At 51.8% G+C, this 15,064-nt stretch overlaps 1 protein-coding gene across 3 annotated transcripts; it reads right to left on the bottom strand.

Annotated features, from left to right (window-relative positions):
* Window positions 1-2,654: 2,654 nt before the first annotated feature.
* Window positions 2,655-8,137, bottom strand: LOC134432740 (class I histocompatibility antigen, F10 alpha chain-like). 3 transcript variants are annotated; one of them, XR_010031395.1, is made up of 9 exons: window positions 8,014-8,098; window positions 6,228-6,491; window positions 5,230-5,502; window positions 4,726-4,998; window positions 4,534-4,641; window positions 4,400-4,435; window positions 4,248-4,280; window positions 3,750-3,858; window positions 2,655-2,934 (listed from the first exon to the last, which is right to left on the bottom strand). XR_010031395.1 is itself a non-coding variant. In XM_063181636.1 (8 exons), the coding sequence occupies exons 1-8, from the start codon at window positions 8,120-8,122 to the stop codon at window positions 3,845-3,847; spliced, it is 1,110 nt and encodes a 369-aa protein (XP_063037706.1). In that variant the 5' UTR covers window positions 8,123-8,137; the 3' UTR covers window positions 3,618-3,844. The 3 variants fall into 3 exon arrangements, 2 of the variants coding, with proteins under 2 accessions (XP_063037706.1, XP_063037705.1); XM_063181636.1 differs by lacking the exon at window positions 2,655-2,934 and having other exon boundaries at window positions 3,618-3,858; window positions 8,014-8,137; XM_063181635.1 differs by lacking the exons at window positions 2,655-2,934; window positions 3,750-3,858; window positions 4,248-4,280 and having other exon boundaries at window positions 4,331-4,641; window positions 8,014-8,102.
* Between the last annotated feature and the right edge of the window lie 6,927 nt (window positions 8,138-15,064).

The following is a 15,064-nucleotide window of genomic DNA, read 5'->3' as shown; positions in this document are numbered from 1 at the left end:
CGAGTGGTGAAGGTCTGGGCAAGTAAGAGAGATGTTGGAGCAATGGAGAAGGTGGAGTGGCATTTTTGGTGGACTCTTTTTTTGTATAGCTATGGACAAAGCCATGTTTCCTGTGATACAGAGACTGTGTCCAGGGAGGGCAACGCCCCAGAGCCAGGAGGGTTCAGTGTGGGTACCCCTTAGCCCCAGGGGGTTAAAAAATATGGGGGGAGACAGATGTCCCAAAGTCGAGACTGTGCCTTTTTTGGAGTGGGACGAGGCATCCTTGAAAGACGATCCTGGAAGCAGCTCTGGTCCATGCACAGTGGTGAGAGCACTGGACATGAAGGAAGAGGTCACCATGGCACAAAGAAGGATTCCTCCTCTTGATGAACTGAGGATTGAGTATTCTAAAGGGTGGTGCCGGACCAAGAGTTGGTGATTTGGGAGATGTATTGTATTGGAAACATGGGGGGGGGGAGGAGGAAAATGCTTTTGTAACGTTTTTATTGTCCTTGTGTGGTTTTTTTTTTTTTTTTTCCCTTCACTTGTAGTTATTTTCTTGTAGTTTAGCTAATAAAGTCTTCTTTATTTCTAAGTGGGAGCCTGCTTTGCTTATTCCTGGTCACATCTCACAGCAGACACCAGGGAGAGTGTATTTTCATGGGGGCACTGGCATTGTGCCAGTGTCAAACCATGACACTGTGCCTCTTCCTGGCTACAGGCAGGGCCCCCCTAACTCTGGTTATTATTTCTTTCCTGAGCATAAATGGTACCTTCACTTTAGTGGAACTCCCTTGGTTAGTGTTTCCCTCCTTGAGTTGATGCACCCATGATGCCAGGACAGAAGTGGGTTTCCCATCCCACCTTCCCATGTCTTCCCCATGGTCATGCAGGGAGAACCACAGGTCAGTCTCTGGGGTGCACCCTCTCTGTCTAGCTGGGGGACGTTGAGCTCTGACTCTGGGGCCTGTGACTTGCACTGGTGGGATGTGGGAATTGTTCCTCCTCCCTCACCATCTCCCTAAATCTCCTCTTCGAGTTCCTTGACCACGGAAGAGACATGAGCCAACATTGGGCCACTGATCATACTTTCATAATTCCTAAGCTTCTTGGCCACAGAACCCACTGTCTCTTGGTTGGTATCAGCATTAATCATTGCAATGAAGGTGGTGTATTGGGATGGCCCCAGATTTGCCAGACTCCACAACATTTGCCCTGTGCACCTGAACTTGTCGGGGTCATTTTCATGCTCTCCATCCCTCCCAAAGAGTCCCTCCAATACTGCCACTTCTCTCAGGTGTTGGATCCCTTCCTCAAGAGTTTTTCAGCACATTCTATGGTGCTGGTCCTGCATTCTCTCCCTGTGGACAAACCTTTCTCTGACACTTATTAAAAGCTGCTCCCAGAGGGAAAGGGACCCTGGCTCCCTTACAAAAATCTGATTGATACCTGAGTCCTGGGTCAGGGGTCCCAAATTCCTTGCCTCACCACCATCCAGTTGCACACCTGTACCCATAAGGTCCCAGATGCAAAGTAGCCAGGTTGTATAAGTCTCACATCCCCTTCATACAATGTCTTTGTGCAGATTTCAGAGATTTTGTAGGTCAGGGACTTGGTGATGATTGTAACCTCTGGGTCTCCTGAGGGTTGTGAGGACCCTCCCTGATCTGAGTGCTCTGCTTTCATCTTAGATCTCCTTGTTTCTACAGGGGCAACTGCTTCTGGCTGTGTCTGCCTTTGCAGTTCAGCTGGAACCTGGACATTTGTAATATCTGTGGGTTCTGCTGCTGAACCATTAGACTCTCCTTCATCAAGGTGGGGGAGGGCTTCTCACCAGCTGGGGAAGTGTATTCCTTCAGCATCTGGCCTATCTCCTTCACCAGACCCTCCAGCAATCTGGGTGGTTCATATCTGAGGTGGGCTGTGGGGCAGGATCAGGCTCTGGGGCAGCAGCATCCCTAGACTCTAGTAGCGTATTGGGTTCTGGAGTAGGTGTCAGGGTGGTTATCCAGGTTAGTCTCCCCTTCTCTCTAAATGCTAAATAGAGCAGGCCTATCAGCAACTTCAGACACTGTATGATATCATTAATATTTAGAGTGGATCTGAACGCTTCAAAAACTGGTGGGGCGGACCCAAAGAGATGGTTAAAGGGTTTGGAGAAGATTTCACCCAGTGTCATTTCTTTACAGCAGGTGCCATTATTAAAGTAACCCCAGAAACATACAGTTAGGGTGTGATAGCTGTGAATCCATGTACCTGCTTTCCAGAGGAAGTTAAAAATCCATTAATTCCTCACCTTATTCACCCATAAAACAAAATGGATAACAGACACGGTAGCCTTGGTTATAGGACCCATGTTTAGATAAGGGCCTACCAATGGGAGAAATACAGCCATGATCACATGCCACCCAAACCAGGGCAAGCTGGACCACATGGTGTTGCTTAATGAGGTTTCTATAGATGCACACAAAAAATTAGATTACTCAAGAACTGAAATTCCCTTTTTGCTTCTGTGCTCTCTCTCCCCACGTTGGGTGCCAAAATCTGTCTTGGTTTGAAAAGACAGGAGTCTGCTAAGGAAGGCAGGAGCCTCCCCTGAAATGGAGAATGTAAACCCTCCCCACCCCTCCAAATTGCTATAGATTTTAAATTAAGGGGCTCTTAGGCAAAAATATGGGAGCAGTAAATAACAGTTCTTTACTAGGGAAGAATATAAAAGGATAAAATGAACAATGCAGCACACTAGAACAACACTGACAGAGTCAGAACACAACCTGACACCCTGTGGGTCAGGGTGTGGGTAGCAGTCCCATTGGAATTGTGACTGCAATCCTCCTGGAGTGTCAGGTGGGTTCTGCTGGAGTAGGGATCCTGTGGAAGGGTGGAGTCTTCTCTGAAGATCCAGGGGAAGAAGAGGCAGCTGCTGTTCCTTTGGGGATCCAGTGGAGAAAGCTGTTATTTTGCGGAGAAAAAAAGAGAACCCCACAACTTTGTAAAAGTTGTAAAGTTTGGTATGTTTATTGCAGCGCTGGACGCATCTGGAGATTTCTCTCCCTAAAAGGGCATGCGTGCCTCTGAGAACTTTAGATCTCCTTTTATCTCCATTACAAATACATATGCATACAGTTTCACAATAGGCTCATACATATTAATTTTTATGGGCTCCGCGTGACATTTGCCACCAGTTCCCCTTTATCAAAAATAATTCCTGGGTCAGGCCGGCCTGCCCTTGCAGTAGTTTCTGTTTTTCTTTATCTGTCTCCCCCTGTCTCCTCATTATCTCAGTTCTGCAGTTTTCCCTTCAGCTTTGGCCTTACAGACTTTTCACCCTTTTTAGACATTTCACCTAATTCAAAATGGATTTTTACTCTGGGGGATTTTTCACTCTGTCTCACTGTGCTGGTGTTCCAGAACCTCAAGATTATATCCAGGTAGGAATGCTTGGCTCTCCCCTCTGGGCGGAGCATCTCACACTGGGATGTTATAGTTCTTATCAGTCAGGCAGTCACATTCAATAGTCTGTTATCAGCAGATATCTCCCAGGTTGTGGAAGAGATAAGGAAAACTGCCTACTTAACAGAAAACAACTTTCATACAGACAGTAAATAGAATACAAATTGCGTGACAATGCAGGATATTGCCTCAAGTAGATTTATTGCCCCAAGCAGGATAATTTCACACCAGAACTGAAGCATTGTGAATATTTGTGGTTCTTGTCTTTAAAACACTGGGAAATGGAAAACTGGAAATGGATCTGTTAGAAAGACCTGTGGGGTGGGTGGGAGCAGCAGGATCAGCTCTGGTGGCAGCTCTCAGCTTTCCTGGGAAGAGGGAAGGGGCCGGATCCAGCTCCATGGATCACTCAGGCAGCGATTCCTGCCAGGATAAGAGAGGGTCACGGTGTCACCCTGTCCCTGTCCCCATTCCACAGGCTGGCCTGGCTGGAGCCCATGGAGAGCAGGACCTGCTGCAGAATCCCACGTGATCCCACCCCAATCTTGCCCCAGTCCTGCTCCATCCATCCCACCCGATGCAGAATTGGAATCCTTCCCTGATCCCACTCTATCCATCCTGGACCAATCCTGCTCCATCCATCCCAACTAATCCTGCTCCAGAATCCAGCCCCAATCCCACTCTACAGTTCAAGTTCCACTTGATCCCACTCTGGACGGACCCCTGCCCTGTTCCGTAACCCCTCCCTGATGCCAGTCTGTCCATCCTGCCCCGATCCCCCTCTGGAATCCCACCCTGATCCTGCTCCGTACCTGTGCTCGAGCTGTTGGTTCCCGTGTCCCTTCCTGCAGAAAGAGAAGATCCATGAGATTCCAGCACAGATCACACACTGGGATTAACCCCTGGATCCATCCTGGGATCCACACAGAGGGGATCCAGAGCTGGATCCACCACTGGGACTCACCAGCTGCCGGGTTGTATCCATTCCTGTCTCTCCTCCCTGTGGAAACAAAGTGGGATCAGCGTTGGTGGCACAGGATTCCCAGAACAATGCCGGGTGGATCCATGTCCCTTCCTGACCCCCATCACGTGTGTTACCGGATTGGAGCTTCCAGACGCCGAATCCGATGAGGACGATGAGGACGAGGATGGCAGCGATGACGGACACAGCGACCATCATGGTGAGATTCCCACCAGATGTCGGCTCTGGGAAACGTGGGATAGCGAGGAGGTGAGGGGGATGCCCATTTGGGAATTCCAAATTCCCAATCCCCACATTCACAGCCTCACCCCAAGCAAAGATCCCGGGCTCTGGCATTCCGGGATGCTCCACCCTGCACCGGTACTGCTCCCGCTCCCCCGGCAGCACCTCGATCCTGGCCCAGGTGTGGAAGGTGCCGTCGCTGTTGGGAACGATCCCGCCCCACTCCGTCTCCTGATCCAAGGTTTCACCCCCCTTCATCCAGCTGACTGCGATGGTGTTGGGGTAGAATCCATACGCGTGGCAGGACAGGATCAGCGTCCCGTGTTCCTCTCTTCCAGACACGTGGACATCAGGGGGCTCTGGAACGGGATAATGGTGATAGACATCCATGGAATTCCCATTGGAACGGGACTGGGGTGAGATCTGGCCATGGAATTCCCACTGGAATGGGATGGAGGGGAGATCTGACCACGGAATTCCATGGGAATGGGACTGAGGTGAGATCTACCCATGGAATTCCCACAGGAATTACCGTGATCCCAAGTCCTCCATTACCAAATCCCAAATCTCCACAGGAATTCTGCTCCCACCTTTGCGCTCCAGCTCCTTCTGCCCATATCCAACGAATTTCCGGAGCCATTCCGGGCATTCGTGCTTCAGGTAATTCATCAAACCCTCAGCCACCTCTTCCTGTTCCCAGCGCCTCCTGGTGATCTCAGCACCGTTGTCAGCCGCCACGAACCTCCCAGATCCCAGGTCAAAGGAGAGATGATCCCGCCCATCGTAGCCGATCTGCTGGGATCCATGGATGCTCCCGTCAGACAGGAGGTCACAGCCATAAACTCTCAACCTTGTGTGGAGACCTGGGGGGATTGTACCCACAGAGACCCATGGAATTGTGTGTCAGCCCCACAGATCCCCATTCCAGCCACAGAATCTGATGGAGACCCACAGAGCCTCATCCCAGCCCCTTGGAGCCCCATGGATCCACATCCCAACCCCATGGATTCCAACCCAGCCCCACAGATCCCATCCCAGCCCCATGGATCACAAGATATCCCATCCCAGCCTAATGGATCCCCATTTCAGCCCCTTGGAGCCCTGTGAATCCACATCTGAGACCTATAGACCCCACCCCAGCCCCATGGATCCCATCCTAGCCCCTGGATCCACATCCCAACCCCATGGATCCCAACCTGTCCCCACAGACCCCATCCCAGCCCCAGGGATCACAAGATATTCCATCCCAGACTAATGGATCCCTGTGTCACCCCCTTGGAGCCCTGTGAATCCACACTGGAGACCTATAGATTCCATCCCAGCCCCATGAATCCTATTCCATCCCCACAGATCCCATCCCAGCCCCACAGATCCATATCCCAACCCATGGATCACAAGATATTCCATCCCAACCTAATGGATCCCTATTTTCAGTTCCTTGGAGCCCTGTGAATGCACACCTCAGACTTATAGATCCCATCCCAGCCCTATGGATTGTCACCCCAGCCCTACAGTTCCCATTCAAGCCCCCCAGATCCCATCCCAGCCCCACGGATCCCATTCCAGCCCCACAGATCCCCCCACTCACCCGCGCTCTGGTTGTATCGCTCCCGCAGTCTCTCCAGGTCCCTGGCAGCCACGTGCTGGTTCCTCACATGGATCTGGTTCTCTCTATCCCAATATCCTGGCTCAGCTCCATCCTTCATCCACTGCGTCAGCAGCTCCACCCGGCCCCGCTTGTTGTGGTAGCACTCGAAGGGGATCCCATCCACGAACCCCATGGTCATGTACTGGGGGATCCCCGGGCTGGGCTCCGACACTGCCACATCCAGGAAACGCAGGGAGTGGAGAACTGGGGGGACACGGAGATTTGGGGGGGTTGAGGGGACCATGGATCAATGAAAGGGGAACTGGGAGAGCTGGGAAGGGGGTTGGGGATCCTGGGACCAAGGAAAGGGTGTGCAGGGTGGGAGAGGTGGGATGGACAGGAAAGGGCCTGCAGGGGGTCCTGGTGTCCAGGAATGGGGGCTCGGCGGGTTCCAGGGTTATGGGAGAGGAGGTGCAGGGACTGGGAGAAGGGGATCTCTGTGCCGAGGAAAGGGATCACAGGGCAGAGAGAGCTGGGAATGGGAGGCTCAGGGTCCTTGATGCAGAGGAAAGGGGGGGGCTGGGGCCTGAGAAAAGCAGGAATGGGGGTCCAGGGGGTCTCAGGGACAAGGAAAAGAGGGGGACTGGGGAACGCAGGACAAAGGAGAAAGGGGGTGCAGGGGACTGTTGGTACTGGATGAGGGGGTGCAGAGGGGGGCAGTGCCCAGGACTGAAAATCCAGGAGGTGTCCCAGAGCCCAGAATCCCCCCTGGAACCTCCACAACCACTCAGGGACCTTCCTGGACCCCGTGGGGACGTCCAAGGATCAGGAAACGGAACCAGGAGAGCCTGGAAGGGTCCAAGGTCCAATGAAGGGACTTGGAGAGGCGGGATGGGGGATCCAGGGGGTCCCTGTGCCCACCAAAGGGGGTCCAGGGGTCCCCGGTGTTCAGGGAAATGGGGTCTCGGAGCTGGGAAAGGCAGAAATGGGGCTCCAGGGGGTCCCTGGGTCACAGAAAGGGGGGTCTGGGGCTGGGAGAGGCGGGCGGACGCAGTTTGGGAGACGCGAAAGAGAAAAGACCGAGGGAACGCCGGGGGAGGGGACGAGGGAAACGGGGAATTCCAGGGAGTTCATCTGGATTCATCAGGATCTCCCCTGCGACGCCCTGGGATCCTCTGGGATCCTCTGGGACCCCGTTTCGGGAAGCGGTGGGAGTAGAAAACGGGGGGGACACGGAAAGTTGGGAGACCTGGGGGAATCCAAAGGTCAAGGAAATGGTCCAAAGGGTCTGAGAAGGGCGGGATGCCCGAAAAGGGGGGCAGGGGGATCCCAGAGCACTGACGGGGGTGTGGGGGAGATCCTAGTCCCGGATAAGGGGGTGAAGGGGGGTCCTGGTGCCCAGAAATGGAGATTCAGGGCTGACCCAGTGCCCAGGAATGGGGGTTCAGGGGGCTTCCCGTGCCGACATTCAGGGTTCAAAGGGATCCTGATCCCCAGGAATGGGAGATCCGGTGGGTCTCGGGGCCAGATAAGGGGGCGCAGGGGGTCCCGCTGCCAAGAAATGAACGTTCACGGGGATCCCCGAGCCCAGGAATGGAGTTCAGAGGGGTCCCGGTACCAGATAAGGGGAACAGGGGGTCCCGGTGCTGAAGGAAGGGATGGAGGGGGTCACAGGACCCAAAATGGGGCCATGGGGATTCCTGTGCCCGATAACAGAAGTTAAGGAGGGTCCCGGTGCCCGCAAATGGACGCTCAGGGGGTTCCCGGTTTCGGGGTTCCCACTCACCTTTGGTCGCGCCCCCCGGGTCCCCCAGGAGCCCCAGGAGCCCCCAGAGCAGCCCCAGACCCAGCGCAGCAGCCATGGCGCTGCTCGGCTGCGGCCCCGCCCCAGCCATGGCCCGGCTCCCACAGCCGCCTCCGGCCCCGCCATTGGCCCCGCTGTCTCCCGCCCGCCAAAGGCAGCCCGATCTGTCAGTGACGTCACCGGTCGCCGGGCAGATCCCGGTCTCGCAGGTTGGGACGCGGAAGCGAAAGGGACCGAGGAGGGCGGGGCGAGGCGGGGACGGAGGATTTGCAGAGAATCCCTCTGGATCCCGCTGCGACCGCCCTGGAGCCCTCTGAGAACACCTGGGAACCCCTGGGACCCCCTTAAGGAAGCGCCTGGAGGGGAGAACTGGGGGGATCCGGAAATTTGGGAGATCTGGGGGTGCAAAGGTGAAGGAAAAGGGCGGGTCTGGGGTCTGGGAAGGGCGGGAGGGCCGGGCAGGGGTGCGGGGGGTCCCAGAACACGTGAAGGGGGTCCAGGAGGAGTCCCAGTCCCGGATAAGGGGGTGCAGCGAGGTCCCCCTGCCCAGGAACGGAGGTTCGGGGGGTCCTTGTGCCCAGGAATGGGGGGTGAGGGCAATGGGGGTTCCAGGGGGTCCCTGTGCCCAGGAAAGGGGGTGCAGGGCCCCCGGTGCTGAGGAAGGTGATGGGTGGGGGCTGGGGAAGGCGGGAGGGGGGGGTCCAGGAAAAGGGGGTGCGGGGGGGCATTGGGGCTGGATAAGGGGTGCAGGGGGATCCCCGGGCTGGATGAGGGGAAGCAGGGGGATCCCGGTGATGGATAAGGGGGTGCAGGGGGGCCCTGTGCTGGATAAGTGTTTCATTCTTGTTGTTATTCATACTTCTCAAGTCCCATACTGTAGCAAGATGTTTTCTCTGCAGCACAGTTCTTCATGCGTCTTCTTAGGGGCTCCTCCTGGGCTCTCGACCCACCCCTTTTATCCCAGCTATCTTTACGAGCCACAGCTGCTGCCCGACCAAGGACTTCGCAGCTGTGACTCATTTAGAATAGCTAGGACCCACTTATCTAACACATAGGACTCTCACTACATTTGAGTTGTTGTATTCTTATTGCTGTTATAACAATACATATATTCACAGACAAGATATATCCACAGGGGGTGCAGGGGGGTCCCTGTGCCTGAGAATGGAGGCTTTGGGAGGGTTCCAGTCCCGGATATGGGGGTGAACAGGGGTCCTGGTGTTGAATAAGGGCATGCAGTGGGGTCCTGGTACCCTGGAATGGGGGTTCAGGGGGAGTCCCTTCCTGGGAATCAGGGTTTGGGGGGGGTCCTGGTGCTAGATAAGGGCCTGGCTGGGATCCAGTGCAGGGGGTCCTTGTTCACAGGAATGGGGGACTCAGGGGGGTCCTGATCCTGTTCAGGGTATGAAAAACAAAATTCACTGCTTAGAGTTTTTAAAAGTTTAATAATAATAGTAAGAGTAAGAGTAATAGTAGTAATAATAATAATAATAAGAATAATAACAATAACAATAACAATCCAGAAAAGGATGATATTTCCCCCCCCCTCCCATGCGCTGGAGTGCTCTTGGCCAACAGCCAAAGAACACAGGGGTGTACATAGACAATGTTATCTTTATACTGTTACATTGCTGAGATATATGCACATTCATGTGTTTCATGCATTATTCAAAAATTCTTGTGAACTTTCTGATGTTTTGGGAAGTTCTTTCTTTGACTTCTTCACACTCCAGCTTATCTGCACAACATCCTGTGTGTCAGGTCAATATATTTTATTTCTTTTTGTGTCTCCATCCTGCTGTTTCACATCCTCTCATAAGGATGCAGTATGGCCTCCCTAATTTTAACATGGTATTGTCTAATTGTCCTCTGGTGCTCTGCTTTGTGTCACGGTTATCTTATTACTTGGACAGGCTGGTCAGTGGATGGCCTTACACTGTTTTTAGTTACACAAAAGCCTTTTTCACATCTTATGTTTTGCTAAGTCCTATTGAATCATGATTTTAAAGGGTTAGGATTTTAGCTGAGTGTTAGAACCAATTCATAGTGAAGTTAGATGCACCAATGTTAGGTTAATGATTATTGGATGCTTAAGCTAAAGCTAATTGTTATATTATGAGCTCATTTATAGAAAGAAGTGGAGCAAGTGAACCATTATAGGAACATATTGAAACCAGTAGAACAATGCCCAGCACCTGATGAAGACCTTCCTGACTTCATCCCTGGGACCACTGGCCCAATTTGAGACCACTGACCCAATTCAAGAGAAGAATTGCGCACGCGTGAAGGACTAATAACCTCATTTTAATACAACGCCGGGATGGGAGGTGCTGGGGTTATGTATATGTATTATTTTGGCAAATAAATAGAAGGCAAAAATCCTTATGCAGTGCGGTCACACATTGTGAGAATGATTCCCCTGTGCTGCTGGACTGTGAGACCAGCTCAGGTCATGGACCCCCTTGGTGCATGCTGTGGAGAAATGGCTACATGACAGAGGTCACATAGACATTCGCTTGTTAGCTGACCAGGAGTTGGGAAAGTACCGAACACAGCTAGTTGGAGTTTTTGCACCTGCAAGATAGCGTGTCCTTGGGCCTAGCTGGGTATGATAACAAGTGGACAGAGAGACGTGGGAAATAGGGAATATAGGCCCAAAGGAATGAGGAAGAGTTGATGGCATAGTTTAACCAATAGTTCGCTTGGCTTACAGAATATTCATAAGCTTATTACTTGCTGTATAAGTGTCTGATGCTCTCTTCAATAAACGGAACTTGCTGTTGACTCATATTGAGCCCCAAGTTTTCCCTGCACCTGACAAATGGCTCATCCCCGACAAAGGCCGCATTCTGCAACAGCACCCCCAGGATATTCCTGGAAGAGTGGGCTCTGCTGCACAGACTGTTCATCCAGCAGCAGACAAGGACCCCTGACTACTAAAACTCCAGACAAAATGGTATGTTTAAAAATTGAGACAGTTTTAAACAGTGACCGGTAAGGCGTGGTCAGGAGAGGCCCTTTGGTAAGTCGTGGGAGATGTCCATGTGCAATTTGTGCCTCTGTAGTGTGCTTGCAAGCTGAAGTTGCAGTTGAAATCTGGTTGCCAGCAGAAAGAGTTGTTGAACTGTTGTACTGAGCTTGGGCTTTTGGTGCTGCCATTTGTTTCACCATAGAGAGCTCAGTTTGCCACCAACTGGGGCTAGCAGTCGTAAGGGCAAATGCTGGTCTAAGGTTGTTATAACTGAGTTTGTGTGTGTGGAAAGAAATACCCCTTTCACAGTGAGTTTGTGTGTGTGAACTTTCTAGTTTTGGGGAGCAGCATTCGCTGTGACACCTGGTGTTTGAGTTTAACCAGTCTTTATAAGGCTTTGTGTTCAGGTGTTAACCAATCCTTTGCCTGTGGGACCTGGGAGGCGAGGATCAAACGCTGTAACACGGTGCCTTTGTGGTCCCTGTCCTTGTGGAGTTTGCAAAGATGCAACTTTGGATTCATCTGGTGTAGTGTGAGATTTTGCTGACTATTGTGTAAAAGTTACAATTGTAACAAGCTGGTAATTTTTGTTGTGTGTCATCTGTGTTAAGCTGTGTATTAAGCTTGAGCCTGAGTCAAAAGGGTTAAACCACCCTTTTAGAAGGGTTTTAACTTAAACTGGTGTTTGTGGGCTGTCTGAGCTGTAATAGAGACAGCTTGTTATAAGTTCATTCCCAAGACTTGAGGTACAGGAGAGCTGTGTGGGCTTTTTCCCCTGCATTGTGGTAATTTGATTCTTGGGACTGTATAATTCTGTATGTGAGATTTTAAGATTTTGTTTGCAACAAGTGCAGCATTTTATGTGGAAAAACTAGTGTGGTGATTTATGGGCATTAAACCAAATTAAAAGAATTCCAGGAATTCCCCCCCGCTCCCATTTGTGGTGTTTGTGGGCATATCAGATTTTTTGCTGTAACAGGGACAGCCTTTTTATTTATTTTATTTGTGGTTACACAGATTAAAGGAATCCCTTTACCTTGGCAGTGTGAAAAGTGCATATTATATGTCTCTATGCAGATATAAAATACTATATGTATTTTGTTGTAGTGATTAATAGGGCAGTATCAACATTTTAACAGTATGGTAAATGCAGTTTTCTAGTTAAGGTAGGAACTATGTATGTGGGATACTTTTTAAAGAAAGGAATGAGGTACTTGCACCAGATAGCAGCCACAGGACACCTAAATCTTTCAGAGAAAGAGAATTTACTGCTCTCTTATCAGAAGAAAGGAACTTCTTCCCACCTTGCTCAGCCATGAAGACGCCGCTGAGGATTAGGAGGCAGAAGCTGACACTGAACAGACAAAATCCTTTGTTTGAATGGAATTTATGCATCATGTATGAGGTGTATGAATATGCAACAGGCTATTGCTTTTAAGGGTTAATCCTCTGTTAATGGGTGTCCATTTTCGGGCTTATTTCGCCCAGAAAAGGTACCCGGTCCTCCGTACCTTTCTTCTTATTGTCTCGTATTGCCCTAATCTCAATTGTTCAAATTTTTATTACTCTAATTATATTACTATTTTTACGACAATTTTATTACTATTAAACTTTAAATTATTTTTTAAAGTGATGGGCCTTTTTCACAATGCAGGCATGGAAGGAAAAGTGGATTTAAGGGTCTTCACTTAGTTCTCACTATTCTGGTCTGTGATTTTGGAGTTTTCTGTCAGAAATCGCTCCCTTCCCCCACTCATCCACAGAGCTTTGGGCAGTTTTCCTTTTCTTGCGGTAAATTAAAGCGGTGCACTAATGCGCCTAATTAGGGGTAGGAAAACTGAGGGCTTTCCTCGGAGCCGGAGCCACCGGAGCCGCAGTGCCGGGAAAGCCGTGGCGGGCGCTGCGGAGAAGTTTGTTTGTGTTTTCAGCTCAATCCCCCTCGGGCCCGGGCCCGTTCCAGGGCTGTTCCTCAGCTCCGGCTCTGCCCTCACGCAGCCCGGGGCGCCCTGAGAGCGCGGGGCGGGGCTGTGCCGCGTGCAGAGCCCGCCCCTGGTTGGGATTGGGCGATGGTGCCGTCAGTCGTGTTTGTGGCGCGCTGATTGGTGGGAGCGGGGCGGAGCAGGGCCCCGGTGGCGGGCTGAAGGCGGCCGTGGCTGGGCAGCGGCGCCATTGTCGGAGCGTGTGTGCGGGCCCGTGAGCGCGGTGAGGCGGCGGCCGGAGCGCGGTGAGGCGGCGGCGGAGCTCGGAGGCGGCCGCAGCGCAGGTGGGAGCCGCGCTGGGTTGTGCGGGGGCTCGGGGCCGGCTGCGGGCCTCGGGGGCGGCAGGGGTCTCGGGCGGGTTCGTTGTGCCGTGTCCGGCGCGTGTTGCCGCTGGCGTGAGGGCGCTGCGGGAGCGGCTGCCCGCGGTCTCCTTGCGGCCGCTGCCTCGGCAGGAGCCGCTGCCGGAGCAGCGCTGGCTCGGCCCGGTTGCTGTGGCTGGGACAGAGGGGGCTGCCCCGTGCCCGGGGCTGTGCGGGGAAATTGCCGTGGCCGGAGGTTTCTGTGCGCAGAGGAGTCCTGTAAAAGTGACTATTGCTGGGCAGAGGGAGAGGCCGTGGGGCATTTGCCGTGCGCTCTCTGCCATTGTTGTAGTTCGCAGCCTCCTTTTTATCCTCATTTTCCCGGCCTCATCTCCCTCTCCCTTTGCCCACTGGCTGAGGTACTTGGAAGGTTCAGATCTCCCCATCTGCCAACTGCATGTCCTCATTATTGTTCACCCCCACTTTTGTATAACGGCTGATATTCACGGCTCTATTAAGTCTTTACTCTTCTGGAAGTTCAGGAATTTAGCCGGTCTTTCTGTGAGCAGCAGTCCATGTTCATTAGTAACATTTATTGAAGCTAGTGATTTCGTCTCTTGCTTCCTTATCTACAAGTCCCTGGCCCCTTGCTCAGCTGCTGAATGAGCTGCACTCTCAAGGTGTGGAGCATGGTCGAAAGATGAGAGTTGCTGTAGCACATCAGAGGAGAAACAGCATTCGTTTAACCCATGGTCTGCCAGGGAGCCACAAAACTGTGTCCCATTCCCATCCTTTCCACGTTTGGACCAATACATGAGCTGCTTTCTTGTTTCCGTTGTTGTTTTGTTTTTCACCATGTTTACTTTGTCATCTGTTTGCCAACAGCAGTTTGAGACATTTAATTTTCCACAAAGCCTTATTTTTCTGCTAAAAGATGATCTAATCTCATCCCATGGTTAAGTGTTGTGTTCCTCATTTCAGTGGGTTGGTCAGCAGGAAGGTCAGGAGCTGCAGATGTTTGTTTGGTTATTATTGCGAGGGCAGCTTGTAATCTAATGATGCCATTGAAATGAGAAATGGGTTCTGTGGCTCCTGATATGAATTGGTTCGAGTTCCCCGGGGCTGGTCCATGGTGTTCTAGGATTTGTTCTGCTGGCCGTTCATCGTTTCCCTGTTTTTGGCCACTCTCTCCAGCCAGGGATGCATCAATTGATTGCCTTTCTCTAATTAAATCATCAAATACTTGGATTCCCAACTGATTTCCCTGAATATTTGGTAGCAAAAAATCCCCAGTGCTCTAATATACCCTACATAACACAGACAGTGCCAGCACATGTTGGAGTGGGCAGAGGGATGATTCCCTCCATTTGTTTATAGTGAAGTTTCCCAACATTCTCCATTTGCTGTTTCCCTTTGCAGCTTCACCCGTTTGTGTTGCAGGGTCAGATATCCTCCCCCTGGGCTCTGCCTTGAGCTGTGCAAATTCCATCAGTGCCAGCAGGCAGAGCTTGGGGTGAGGGGCAGAGGGAATCAGCCCAATTCCTGCCCCGGGCAAGAGACCCAGGTGCTTGTCCACACTTTGCCCAGCAGTGTTCATTTGCATTTCTAAAGCTCCTCTGCAGGCTGCCTGGAATGAAGCTTCTCTTTCTGCTGCTGGGCAATGTTGATGTTTTGTTGCTGGTCGTTATCTCTGTGGGTGTCTTTTGTGCTGTCCCGGTCTCTTCAGGTGTTAAACTCATCTCCATTGAGTGGTGTAACACCCCTTAAATAAAAGCTTTAAAATT

This window comes from Melospiza melodia, assembly GCF_035770615.1.
Source record: "Melospiza melodia melodia isolate bMelMel2 chromosome 7 unlocalized genomic scaffold, bMelMel2.pri SUPER_7_unloc_1, whole genome shotgun sequence".
NCBI classification, from domain to species: Eukaryota; Metazoa; Chordata; class Aves; order Passeriformes; family Passerellidae; genus Melospiza; species Melospiza melodia.
This window is presented reverse-complemented; position numbering and strand designations above follow the sequence as displayed.